This window comes from Heteronotia binoei, chromosome 1, assembly GCF_032191835.1.
Source record: "Heteronotia binoei isolate CCM8104 ecotype False Entrance Well chromosome 1, APGP_CSIRO_Hbin_v1, whole genome shotgun sequence".
Lineage (NCBI taxonomy): Eukaryota > Metazoa > Chordata > Lepidosauria > Squamata > Gekkonidae > Heteronotia > Heteronotia binoei.
In genome coordinates this window covers 15860947-15875427 of record NC_083223.1, presented here as the reverse complement: position 1 = coordinate 15875427, position 14481 = coordinate 15860947, and the positions used below count along the sequence as shown (strand labels likewise).

General features: G+C 43.4%; 1 protein-coding gene across 1 annotated transcript; it reads left to right on the top strand.

Annotated features, from left to right (window-relative positions):
• The first annotated feature begins 899 nt into the window (after nucleotides 1-899).
• Nucleotides 900-7337, top strand: ENPP5 (ectonucleotide pyrophosphatase/phosphodiesterase family member 5). Its single transcript, XM_060231299.1, has 4 exons — nucleotides 900-1790; nucleotides 4412-4588; nucleotides 6488-7067; nucleotides 7132-7337. The coding sequence occupies exons 1-3, from the start codon at nucleotides 962-964 to the stop codon at nucleotides 6868-6870; spliced, it is 1389 nt and encodes a 462-aa protein (XP_060087282.1). The 5' UTR covers nucleotides 900-961; the 3' UTR covers nucleotides 6871-7067; nucleotides 7132-7337.
• Nucleotides 7338-14481: the final 7144 nt, after the last annotated feature.

Sequence of the window (14481 nt, the reverse complement as noted above, 5' to 3'; positions counted from 1 at the left end):
ATATATAATGAAATAATTATACAACACACAGCCCAGTTGCTAACAGGCCACAGACCAGTACCGGTTCACAGCCAGGGGGTTGGGGACCCCTGACTTAGGACACTGGTAATGTTGCTTATCTGTTGCTTTGTGGTTTGCTCACTTGAATAATGTTGAAGCCTGCAGGTTTTGCATGATGGCTCTGGAGTTGTTAGTTCTTAGGCACCTTGCAACGGTCCATGTGCTTTGCGGTTGTGGCACACTGAAGGCTGTATTGCATAGAAATGTGGAAGGTTGACTGATATTCCTCCCCCCCATATTCCTCTCTCCTCTTGTGCCTGCAGGAAGATATTTACAGAATGGTTGCTGCAGGTTACTCTGACAAGTAAGCCAAGCTGCATGCTGCCGGCAGTCTCACTGTTCCTAATCGCAAATGTTTCAATCGCATCTGTAATATGAACTTGGTTTCAAATCATTATCATCAGTATTTCATGCTCACAGCTTAACCTACCTCAAAGGGGTGGTAAAGGTAAAAGTAGTTCCCTGTTCAAGCACGGAGTCATTACCATCCCATGGGGTGACATCACATCTGATGTTTTCTTGGCAGAATTTTACGGGGTGGTTTGCCATTGCCTTCCCCAGTCATCTACACTTTACCCCCAGCAAGCCAAGCACTCATTTTACCAACCTCAGAAGGATGGAAGGCTGAGTCAACCTTCAGCCAGCTACCTGAACCCAGCTTTCACTGGGATCAAACTCAGGTAGTGAGCAGAGCTTGGACTACAGTACTGCATTTTACCACTCTGTGCCACGTGACTCCTCCAAAGGGGTGTTAGGAGGGTGCAAAGGAGAGAGCAATGTGGGGAAAGGCAGGGTATATAGAAAACAAATAGATCTTTTTATTTGCTGATCCTTGAAGCCTGTTGTGCACTTTTACTTTACAGATGCTTACCTAGTGGGTGGATCAAGACTGTCTGCAGGGATGCTTTGGAATGGCTATTGCAGATTCCTGGTCATTTGTACACTGATCTTCCCAAGGACTCTGAGTTTCTTGCCAAAACAACAGAGGGTATTACTGGTATCGTTTGATGGCTTCAGATGGGATTATATCTATAGATTCCCAACTCCCCATTTCCACGAGCTCATGGAATATGGTGTTCACGTCAAACAGATCACAAATGTGTTCATCACCAAGACGTACCCCAACCACTACACGATGGTAACGGGTCTCTTTGCCGAGAACCACGGCATCGTGGCCAACGAGATGTACGATCCAGTTTTGAACGAGACTTTCTCCATGAACCACGTGACCATGTACAATTCAAAGTTTTGGGAAGACGCTTATCCAGTGTGGATCACGAACCAGCTTCAGGGACATCGAAGCGGAGCTGCGATGTGGCCGGGAACGGATGTCAAGATCCACGGGGCCTTTCCCACACGCTACCTGCTTTACAACGAATCGGTTTCATTTCAAGAGCGCATCGCCAAGCTTATCGAGTGGTTTACATCCGAAGATCCCATCAATCTCGGACTGCTGTACTGGGAGCAGCCGGATGAGAAGGGACACGTTTTGGGCCCCGATAATCCTCGCATGGAGTCGGTCATTAGGGACGTCGACGATCTGCTGAGCTATCTTGTGCAGGAGCTGAAGGGAGCAAAATTGTGGGACGCTTTGAACGTCATCGTCACGAGCGACCACGGAATGGCACAGCTGTCAAGGGACAGGATCATAGAGCTTGACCAGTACGTGGACAGAGACTGGTATACAATGATTGACCATTCGCCTGCTGTAGCGATTTTACCAGTAGAAGGTAGGAAATAATATATTTGGATTTTGTTAGAATTAAGCATCGACATCCGTTTGCATTTAAAGACTTGAGGATCAGAGGATCTGCTGCCCATGTTCAAGGTTAGGGGGCGAGATTCTTTTTTATACTTGTTTTTCAGATGACGGGGAAATTCTTATGACAAACTTTGGCAAACAAAGTCTTTGCAAGCACTGCAGAGGGAAAAAACCATTAAATCTTTAAAAATACTAATCACGCTCTTGTCATGCTATTTAAATAATAGTTATTAGTCTGTGTAGACTCTAACAAAATTGAGTTAGTGGTAACAACCGGTGTTCCCTCTAAGCTGAGTTAGCGTGAGCTAGCAGTTCTTGTGTGCTGGGTATCCATCAAGATTTTCCCAGTTAGTTTATTTAAAAATTCACTTCTTTCTTTCTTTCTTTCTTTCTTTCTTTCTTTCTTTCTTTCTTTCTTTCTTTCTTTCTTTCTTGAGTCAAGGTAGGGAACAATATAGGAACAAAGCGCAAGAACACAAAAAACTTACGCTGCTTATCAATGTAAAGGCGAAAGTTAAAATAGATGCATAGATTTTTTTTTTTTTTAAAGAGATTGAAACTACAGCCAGATCTGCCTGAGCAGTTTTGGGGTTTTTACCATCAGGTCACAGCTGATTAATGGCAAGCACGTAGGCTTTTCAAGGCAAGAGATATTTAGAGGCAGTTTGCCATTGCCTTCCTCTATGTAGAGACCCTTATCTTCTTTGGTGGTCTCCAGTGCTCCCTCTAAGCTGCGGAGTCTTGTGAGCAAATATTCTGCTTTGTGAGTTATTGGCATTAAAGTTGTGAGCTGCTGCATAAGTTAGTTATGCAAAAATGTGAGCTGGGGGCTTAAACCGTGAGCTGGCTCACACTAACTCAGCTTAGAGAGAACGCTGATTAGAACCATGTCATGTTGCTTACAAGCAGTGTTCCCTCTAAGCCGAGTTGGCGTGAGCTAGCTCACATATTTTTAGCCTCCAGCTCACACATTTTTGTCTTAGCTCACGAAGGATGACCCCAGAGCACAATAATTTATGCAATAGCTCACAACTTTCATGCCAGTAGCTCACAACTTTGATACCAGTAGCTCACAAAGAATTTTTGCCCACAAGACTCTGCAGTTTAGAGGGAACATTGCTTACAAGTTAGGCATGTGGATTTGACAATGTGCCTCTTTCCTGTTTAAGACAGAACCATGGAGACTTTGGCCACTCTGTGTATTGTCTCTAACCCCTTGTCAAAGTGTAGATATTCAGAGGCAGTGGGAGTGAATGACTTGAAGCAGGATTGTAGCCACCCACGGTGCTTTTCAGCTGCCAAGTACAGCGTTCTAACAAACGGCATTTGATGGTAGGACTTCTTGCCACAGTTTGGGCTTTAACAGACCCACACAGTGTTTTATGTGTATGCCGCACACAGGACTCTGCGCAGCTCTTCAGAGTTTTTATAACTTCCCTCCAGCCGATTTACTGCTAGTATGTGAACACTGCACATGGGATGACGGGCACACAGACTGGAGCCCTTTGACCGTGGGATCCCAGGCCGCAAAACATCGTCGTGCGCAGTGTCAGTCATGCAATTTGCAGGGTCTTTTTTTTTTTCTTCCAAATTGCGCAGACTCTTATCTAGGAGAACAAGGTTTGATTCCCCTCTCCGCCACTTGCAGCTGCTGGGATGGCCTTGGGCCAGCCATAGCTCTCGCAGGAGTTGTCCTTGAAAGGGCAGCTGCTGTGAGAGGGTCAGTCCTGCAATTTGCAGGTGGCAAGAGAGTACTTGTGTGGCTGTGCGGTAGCGGCCGATCTTACAACTGCTGCTAGTTGGGACCCTTCCAATATTTTGGTTCTTTGTTACGACCCCGCACCGAATAGGATCACAAGCACCGAGACTCAGCTAGATCATGGGCTCTCTCAGTCACAGCTTATCAGAGTGGGTTCATAGCACACCGATACTGCCTGCATTCAGAAAAGCCTGAAAGACAAGTTTATTTCAGAGGGCTTCTGACGGAGAGTAAACTGCTGAGGAGCACTAACTTGGATAGCGCAGGCCAATCTGATCTGGTCAGATCTTAGATGTTAAGCAGGGTCAGCCCTGGTTAGTATTTGGATCGGAGATCACCAGAGTTCCCTCTAAGCTGAGTTAGTGTGAGCTAGCTCACAGTTTTAAGCCTCCGGCTCACACAATTTTGTCTTAGCTCAGGAAAAATGGCCCCAGAGCAAACGAATGTATGCAGTAGCTCACTGCTTCAATGCCAGTGGCTCACAAAGTAGAATTTTTGCTCGCAAGATTCAACAGCTTAGAGGGAATATTGGTTCTAAGCGCAGCCGTTTTGATTTGCTGCTTCTGTTAATGAAGTTGCACTGAAGCATAACTGAACCGAGTTCAAGTCCCGTGACCCCTTTAAGACCAACAAAGTTTTAGTCAGGGTATGTGCACGTTTGCTTCGTCAGGTACACTGAAATGGAAGTTTCCAGTCCTTACATATAGGTAGAGGGTGAGCAGCAGATTAAAACTGCTACTTCTTTTTTGAAAGAGCTGTAGCGCGTAGAGGGGGAAATTTGTCGGGATTTGGTAATTAAACCCCTTACCTCTTTTTTTTATTATCTGAAGGCAAACTTGATGACGTATACAATGCTTTGGTCAAAGCTCACCCCAACATGACTGTCTATAAAAAGGAGGACATCCCAAGCAGGCTGCATTACACCCACAACAGTCGGATTCAGCCAATCTTGGCAGTGGCTGACGAAGGATGGGAAATCTTGCAGAACAAATCTGACCAATTCGAATGTGAGTACTGTTTCTTACCATGTAAACCAGGGGTGTCAAACATGCGGCCTGGGGGCCATATCAGGCCCCCAGAAGGCTCCTATCAGGCCCCCTGCAACTGGCTGTCATCTGCTGCCTTCTCCATCTCTCTTGCATCCTTTTGCATAACAGCTTGCCTTGCCAGGCTTTCTCAGTCACAGAACAGAGCTACTAAGTCAAGTCACTCTTCCTTCTATTGGCTTAGTCTCCTCCCCCTCCTGGTCCCTTAGGGAAGGAAGGAAAGAGCCAGAACTTCCTTTGCCCAGTTCCCTGGATCCCATGGGAGAATTAGTGACCGAATGGCGATGTTTTAAGGTTTTTAAAAAACGTTGTGTTTGTCTGTATCCTTTATAAAGTTTATATCTCTGCTACCTGATCATAAATAGATACACACATGGCCCGGCCCAACCTGACATGGCTCAGCCCGTCAAGGTCTCATTTATGTCAGATTCGGCCCTCATAACAAATGAGTTCGACACCCCAGAGTGTTGAAAAGAATGCTGAGCTAACACGAGCCAGTGTGATCCAGTGTTATGTCTGAATCTGTGGGAGAGAAACCCAGATTCCTTTTGTGCAGTCAGCCCTGCTAGCTGGCTTTGGATTAGCGTAGATCTCAGGCTCCTGTACCTCAAAGAAAAAGAACTACTGTCAAGCTGTGTGCAGAAAGTTACTCTAGAAAAGATGGCAAGAGTGAATTTGGCTGCAAAGCTTTTTTTCAAAATACTCCTTCTGTTGAGCGTATAAAATATTCTTCCTCCTGCACAAGAATGTTTATTGATCAAATATATGGAGTAATATACACTTAAATGCACAAGGTTCAAAAACAAGGAAATTGCTTTAGAGCTACTTCTGCTATTAGCCTGAATAACAGCACTTAACGTTGTTCTACTTTCTTCTCTGGGGATGACTTATTGGAATTCAGTCCTGTTAGCTGGTTTTCATTTATTTTATTTATAGCTTGCCTTTCTCCCCAGTGGTGACCGGAAATGGCTTCTGTAGTTCTCTCCTCTGTCATCACAACAACCCCGTGAGGTAGGGTTAGGCTGAGAATGTGCAACAGGCCCGAGTCACCTAGCCAGCTTCAATGACAGAGTAGGGATCTGAACTCAGGTCTTAATCTGACACTACAACCACTACCTCATGCTGGCTCAAAGCATCGGAGTCCAGCTGTGAGAGCTGTGTATTGGTAGCAAGTGTGTTATGTTAGTGGGTAAAGAGAAATAAGGTACCCTTACATTTGATCTGTCAATATTGTAACACGCAGGTTATTTTTACGTTGCAACAAAGTTTGTATGGCTCAGGGCTTTTTTGTAGCAGAAACTCCTTTGCATATTCAGCCACACATCCCTGATGTAGCCAATCCTCCAAGAGCTTACAGGACTCTTCTTACAGGGCCTGCTGTAAACGCCAGGAGGATTGACTACATCAGGGGTGTATGGCCTAATAAGCAAAGGAGCTCCTGCTACAAAAAAAAAGCCCTGGTACTGCTTAGCAAACTTGTATGTTTTATCTTCTTTTAGAGTTCTGAATGATTTTGCGTCTGTATTTTAAACTGGTGATCAGTGACGTTGGATGGTGGATTTGTGTGCTTATAATAGCAATGCCAAACAAGTAAGATTTCCGCATTGCTTCACTTCCCTTTATTACTGGATTATGTTAGTTGTCTTAATCATTCTAGGTACCCAACACATCAAGATCCGCATGTTGCGTCTAACTTAAAACGACTCCAGCTGTGTAACTATTCTTGATCCAGGAACTGAAAGCACAAGCCTCAGTCCCCCTCCCCCCTGAAAAAACATCTAAGAGTCAATTATTCTCTTGACGCATAAGTAAATACCTATGAATGCTAACAATAATTGTGAACTTTTCTTCTTTTTCTAGTGGGCAACCATGGATATGACAACACCCTACCAGACATGCACCCTATCTTCTTGGCCCATGGACCTGCCTTTAGAAAGAACATCAGCAAGCCAGCTATGAACTCCACAGACTTATATCCCCTGCTGTGCTATCTGTTGGGTCTTGAGCCACTGCCCAACAACGGCTCTCTTGAGAATGTGAAAGATCTCCTTGTTAGCGCAGCCCCTAAAGAGCCTCAGGATACAAGTCAGCAAGCATCTTATGCCTTTTTCTTCGGTGTTTTTCTTGGCAGCATACTTGTCATAGGTTTTCTTGTAGTGTTCATAAAACACTTAACCCTCAGCCAGGTCTCATCCCTGCGGGGACAAAACACAGAAATAGCTCAGCCGTTACTACAAAGTTAACCTGGTTTTGAAACAAAGCTAACCTGGTTTTGAAACAAAGATTGCTTTTGGAGATCCTTTTAAATCTTAGTTAAGAGCTTTTCCCAGATGTAGCGTAAGTGGACAGCCGTAAGAATCTGTAGATCACCCGATCTGGTGGTACCAACAGTAAATGTATGAATTGATTGCTCTTTAACAAAGATTCTTTTGAAGGGTTTGTAGAATCTTTCGGGCTCAAGTGCCGTGTTCTACTGGAGTGTTCTACTCTTTTGCATCATTAAGCCTTTTAAAGAGAACCGTGACAGCCTTTAATTAGTGATCTCACACACTCGCTGCCATTCTGAACTACTGGAACTCTTGAGAATGAAATTGTTGTCTTAAAATGCACTTTATGGAATTCATCTAAGCCTCACTCCTCGTTTCAAATCATTGTCTTTGACAAAATCACCACTAATGTTGTTTTGCAGATTAAAAAAAAATGAAGTGTGCCCTGGTGATTGTATTGATACATGCATAAACCTAACGAAACTGCTTGAACTGATACAAAGTCAAGTGTGGTAGCAGTTGTAGAAGATGCAGATATAGCAGGGGTGGCCAAACTTGCTTAATATAAGAGCCACATAGAATAAACGTCAGATGTTTGAGAGCCACAAGACAGGAAGGAAAGTAGGTAGGTAGATGGGTGGAAGAAAAGCAAATGGAGGAAAGCAGTGGAAAAAGCAACTTTAAATGCCTTCTCCAGGCCGCTGACCAGTGGGGTGGTGAGGGCATCAAGAACCACAGAATATGTGTGAAAGCCACTCGTGGCTCCCAAGCCGCAGTTTGGCCACCCTGAGATACAGTCTTTTATTTTAATAGGATTTTAATAGAATTAAGGTAATATGAACCGTAGATGTGGGGAAAGCACAGTTTAGTATGACCAATGCTGATATATTTTAGTTTAGGATAATTGTTTTGTTACTTGTTGGCACATGAAATTACAACAGAATAATAGACCTAAGCAAGGCTACACCCTTCTCTAAGTCCATAGATTTTAGTTGACTTAGAAGATGCAACCCAGGATAGCACTGTAATATCTGGCCTTTGTTTGAAGTAATGGAAGGGTTGTGAACTTTTGACTTATTAATGCCCGATTTCCTTAACATGAAAATCTGATCTGTCCAGTTAAGAACTCTAGCTGTGTTAGTACTTTAAAAATCAGGTACTTTGGCAAACCTGCAAAAGTTAACTTTTCTTCTTTAAGTTATCAGTGCCTTGTGCTTTAAGAAGCATGATGCATTTTACCTTAATATGACATATTTGATATTTAACTTGGCAGTAATCAGCACAATTAACCTGGTGTCTTGTTACTTATGCTGAAGAAGTAGCAAGCTATTGAGCGTCTGTGGGAACATGTAGGCCAGCTGCCAAGCAGGAAAAGACATGAGATTCAGATCAACTTGCATGAACTTGATTAGTATTTATAGATGACTTTACATTCTCTTGGCTTTTGCTTTTGTAAGGCCACCAGTACTTGCGGAAGCTTCTTTATTTTTTGTGTAGTATGCTGTAATCATAATATGCTTACTGAAGTTGACTGATTGAGACGTCTTTTAAAAAAACACATAGGAGGCAAGTCACTATCCCGCCTTGCACCCGTGTTTGAAAGAGCCAGTTTGGTGTAGAGAGCCAGTTTGTTGTAGTGGTTAAGTGTGTGGACTCTTATCTGGGAGAACCGGGTTTGATTCCCCACTCCTCCACTTGCACCTGCTGGAATGGCCTTGGGTCAGCCATAGCTCTGGCAGAGGTTGTCCTTGAAAGGGCAGCTGCTGTGAGAGCCCTCTCAGCCCCACCCACCTCACAGGGTGTCTGTTGTGGGGGAGGAAGGGAAAGGAGATTGTGAGCCGCTCTGAGACTCTTCGGAGTGGTGGGCGGGATATAAATCCAATTTCTTCTTCTTCAAGGCCAAATCCTTTAAACCTCAGTGGAAACGTACCATTTAATGCTGAATTACATATGGCCAAGTGTGAGTGACTGTGTCACTGTGGCTGTCAAACTAATGCAGGGGCTTGCCAAGTCAATGGCGCCTACATGGCAGGAAAAAGCACAACTGTTGCCATCAAGTCTCCCTTCCGTAGGCCGGGATCCTTTTGAAACGGTGATTGAGACATCACTGAGACAGGTGAAGCAATTAGGAAAGATCAGATAACTGCAACTTTTGGTAGTGAGTGGCATTCAAATTACATGTCTCCACAGGAACCATCGCTAATTACGGCACGTAATCATATAGCAGAGATTTCTATTTCACAAGCCCCGAGGTGATGTTGGACTAGCATGCCTTTTGGCCTCGACTTTTTAACAGCTAATTCTAGCTTCCACTGCGTGTCTTTGTTGTTATAACGGACAGATTCTGCTACAGGTTGAAGATTATGCAAGTTACTAACCTGCTTATTTTTGTATCAAGCCTGCTTATTGGCACCAGTTTGGTGTAGTGGTTAAATGCACGGACCCTTATCTGGGAGAACCAGGTTTGATTCCCCACTCCTCCACTTGCAGCTGCTGGAATGGTCTTGGGTCAGCCATAGCTCTAGCAGAGTTGTCCTTGAAAGGGCAGGTTCTGAGAGAGCCCTCTCCAGCCCCACCCACCTCACAGAGTGAGTATTGTGGGGGGAGAAGATATAGGAGATTGTAAGCCACTCTGAGTCTGATTCAGAGAGAAGGGAGGGGTAAAAATCTGCAGTTGTCTTCTTTCCCCCAAATAAAAGTAGCTAATCCTGCCACCCTGTGACAGATGTTAAAAATTCCAGGGGTGGCCAACAGTAGCTCTCCAGAAGTTTTGCCTACAACTCCCACCAGCCCCAGCCATTGGCCATGCTGCCTGGGGCTGATGGGAGTTGTAGGCGAAAAACATCTGGAGAGCTACCATTGGTCACCCCTGCAAGGATTGGATGGGATCATGGGACAGATGCATGGCAGTGTCTTCTACCACTGTAACATTAGTCTTAATTTCCTGAATGATCCAATTTCCTCCTTGGTGCTTCAATTAGTATGGAGTGCTTTACAAAATCTTTTTTTGCCTTTTTTTGATGTCAAAAGGTCAAGGATGCACTTATGAAGAACCCAGAGCTGGAAACTGAAGAGCAGTGAATAGAAAATAATCAGCAGAAGAGACCCAACATGAGTGTTTTAATAGTTAAGACAAGCAGAGGCTACAACGCACTAGCATCATTTGCTTGCCTTGCTCAGACTGAGTCACATTTATAAAGGTGCGTGTTCTGAATGCTGAGGCAACTGAAAGCCAAGGTTGTGGCTTCTGGTAATACAACTCACAGCTCCAAACAGGGCACTACTGGCTCATTGTTCCAGAACAGGCACCAAAGGTGAGGGGTTCCCCTTCACCCCAACTATTGAAAGATGGGAAGCAGTGGTGGTACAGAGCCCTACCTGGCCACTCCCACAGGTTTCACAGGGAATGTGAAACAACCATAGAGAGCCAGTGTCATACAGCGGTCAAGAGTCTGGACTCAAATCTGGGAGAACCAGGTTTGATTCCCCATATCTCCACATGCAGCAGCTGGTGCGACCTTGGGTCAGTCATAGTTCTCTCAGAGCTGTTCTTTCAGAACTCTCAGCCCCACCTGCCTCACAGGTTGTTGTGGGAAGGAGACTGTAAGCTGCTCCAAGGAAAGGGGCAGGTATAAATCCAATTTCCTCCTTCACTTGTTGCCAGCTTGCCCCCTCAGTGTGGCAAGAACTGCCGTTACCACCTTTGCCCTCTCCATTCTCCTGCCGCCCCCACATAGCACTGCAAATGGGACCTGCACTGAGTCTGGGCTCCAGCTTCCCAGTGACTCTGAGCCAACCACTATTTCTCAGCATAATCTAACTGGCAGCATTGATTGTTAGGCTGACATCGGAGAAGGAAGAACAGCCTTCCACATTACCACTGATTTGGGAAACATAGTATAAACTGCCTCTGAACATGCACCTACATAGGGCAAAGTTTCCCAATTACTTCAGCCCGTCTCCTGTGTGTGCATGTTAGCATGAGCAAAGGCCCTAGTGTGCAGGGAGGAGTTTGAAACACAGTCTGCTCTCTTAAACAGGAAAACTTTATTTGCTGCAAGTTATTAAGCCGGGGCACGAGGAAAATGGCTGTTCTGTCTACTAGCTACACAGATCTATGGAAAGAAACAGGACACTCATATCACTACACACTTCCTGTGCCTATTTGCAACCTGAGATTGTGCACCAGAACTGCCTTGGCCTCCTAGTCCAGTCTGTAGCCAAACTGCAAAGGGCCAAAATATCAGGCAACAGGAGAATTTCTAGCCTAAAGTCACTCAGTCAGCTTCATGACAGAGCGAGAACTGCCCTCAGGATAACTTAACATATATTTTAAAAACACAGAATGTCCTAATACTTGCACAAGTGCTGCATCAGTGTAGTACAGCTGTTTGGCCTTACCAGGCTTACAGTATACACCATCTATCATGACTGGGCCCTATTCGCTATTCTGTGCGCTCTCTGCTGCTTTCACAAGCCAAGCTGGAACTCAAGGGCCAGCCATCACCCTAGTATTTCTTATGCTTTACTCTCTGCATACAGACCCTGCCACAAGCTTAATTTTAACCTGTTTCTCACGGTTTTATTAAAGCTGTGTCAAAAGTGTTATATTAGAAAATATAGGGGCAACCCTGGTTGTCAATCAACGCAACCAAAAAGGAACTTTTAAAAGGTTACTTGTTACTTGCTGTTTTTTAAACACAATGTAGAAGAAAAGTTTTATCGACTCCCACATGTGCTATAGCTAATTCCATCTTCTATATAACCAGCCTATGCAGACAAGGTCTAAGTTGTACCATAAACTATCTTCTGAGTTTCTGCATATGAAACTCAAATGTGCAGTGCTGTTTGGCACGACCTTAAATAGCATGCCAGGCCTCATTCCTTTTCTGAAATAATTTGCCTTTCTCAAGAAATGGCTCCATTGTTCTTTACAGCTGCTGCGTAACTGGAACTTGTTCCGTAACTCCCAAGTCCAGAAAACTGCATGTAAGACAGGGCAAGAGGAAATTCAAACACCTCCTTCTCTTCATGCAGAAATGACATGACTCTGCTCAGTTTTACCCCCGTGTACAGCTCTTTTATCACCTTCCCACCCTTCACAGAAGAGAAGACTCACGCTTGCTATGTATGGTTCAGCAGCTCTCCAAAAACAGTTTTTCCAAATACAGCACTTTGTTCGCGTTTTCAATAGGGAAAAAAAAACTTCAAAAGGAAAAGTAAAGAAAAATGATTGAAATATTAGAATCCACTTTTACAAAAATGAACATGACATATCAAAATATGCAATTGGCTAAATGAGGCAAATCTGAAACCTTGACATTGAAGCAATAACCAAGTCCACAACAGGATTTTAAAAAATATTTATAATGGACAAACTTTTCCATAGAAACCCTTGTCATACATATATAAATATATTTATCCACTTAAGGCACTGCCCCTTTAAAACAAACACTTTGAAGTGTAATTTATACATACAACTTCCCCCCACTTATCTCCTGAGACACAGGCACCCCGATAACAGATCAACCACGTCCACCTATGTCCCACTAGCCCTCTGCAATAGAAAGAGCAGTGAGGAGCATTCCATGTATTTTATTTGTTGAACTGTTTGATTACTCTGCCTACCTTAACTAGTAGGAGCATTACGTTTTGAAAAAAAATCTGTAATGGGTAGAATTAAGGAACTTGTAACTTACTGACCCGTGGCGAAATCAAACACTACATGCTTTTATCACTGCCTGTCCGTCAAGTTTTCACTGGCGGTCTTAAAAAAAAATCAAAGTCTTGTTATACATCCACAGTCAGTTCTCATTACAGAGCTACAGAATAAAGTTTGGCTGATTAATGTGAAAATGTTCACAGGAAGGATTTAAAGGGAGCTTTTGTTTTAGTCAAAGTCCAGTTTTTCCTCATTTTCCATCCCATTTGCACTGTTTTAATTTCCATTTAGGTATGCTATGATATCGGACGGAACAACGTTTCAAAAGTTTCTCTTACATTCTAGCTGAGAAAAGTCAAATGGATTTTAGGAGAAATTCTTGCAGAATTTTTTTTTTTACTTGAACATCAACACTTTAACTACTCTGACAATTGATTCTGGCTGTTTCCCACAACAAATATAAGGTGGAGCACTAAGAGAGTGAGGCAAGGTCACTCGCTCAGTGCAACGTAAGCACATTCACACTGGCTATGATCCAACTGCATTCCCCCACTCCAAAGGCATTTCCACTCAGACACAAATGAAACAAATTTCCTTCTAGCAATAGCACTTTACATTAAGTAGACCACCATTGGTGCATGTGTTTGAGTGGCAGAAGAATGTACTGCTATAGAAAGGGGAAGCAGTAAAGGACCTCTGCATGTGAATACTGCCTGCAGTCCACTGAATCCTGCCCTTTGGTATGTAGCTCTTTTAAAAGTCTCTCTGTTAACTATTAGATTGTTTGAAGTAGTTCTTAAAAGTATACAGAAAGATAATGTAGCAGGTTGTGGAATGTAACAAAGAAAGAATTCTGGTAACCATACTACATTGAACACACACACATTTCTGTCCTGATATATTACCTAAGCAACTTTATGGCCATGGTTTTTAAAAAACCAAAGCATTAAAACACATGACCGCACATAAACACTCATTCCCTCAAGACATTACCCTTCAATTTACACTTGTAACAAGAACAGAGGATCTATATCTGCCCATAAGGCGGGTAGTTTTTGCAATTAATGACAAAATTGGAATTCTGTTCATATTTAGATCCCTCACTTCCCTTGCAGATTTTTTTTTTCATCTGATCAAGTACCATTAGTTTCATAAGCTAAATACAGCTCCATTCACACATCCTTTTGTTAACACTCTTGAGAAATCAGTACACACACATCTATAAACACCACCCTTAAAGACATACTTAAAAAGTCACAGCTGATTTGTTATTTCAACAGTCACCATTAAATAGCTGTTCCTTGTGCAGGTGATCCACACAGCAAGGAATAACATTTCAGTGTTTTTACTATGGGAGTCAAGCCGAGCACAAGTGGCTATCTCACACAAATGCTCCACACATCTGGGCGAGTGCATATATTGAGGCATTTAAATGCAACTCCCACCACAAGGGTCATCTGCAAGGAGTAAGATGTTGCGGTAGCAACCACAGGTGGCCAACAGTATTCATACAGTTTTCAGATTGTAACTTCGTGAGGAAGAAAGCACTCCAACAGTAGTATATGGCTTTGGGCAATGCTGTGTAAGTGGCTTGGCATAATATTTCTTCAGTGCTCTGTGCTGGTTGAAGTTCATAACTGCTGGAGTTTACATTTCTGTTTCAATATCCCAATAAGGCTGGCTAATCTGTATTTTCAGCTTGGGGAGGGTGATGTTACAGAGCACACTGATAAGTGCTAGGGTTGTAAAACTCTCAAGCTGGGAGTGTTCAATTTACTTAATTTGATCCTTGCAGCAGCTGTTCCTAAAGCTGTGAAAATGAGTCCTCTTATACCAATCAACATATACCAGATGTTATTTATAGTAAATTTACTGGAATTTAAGAATTAAGATCATTAATATCTTTTCCAAAGCGTGGGATCCTA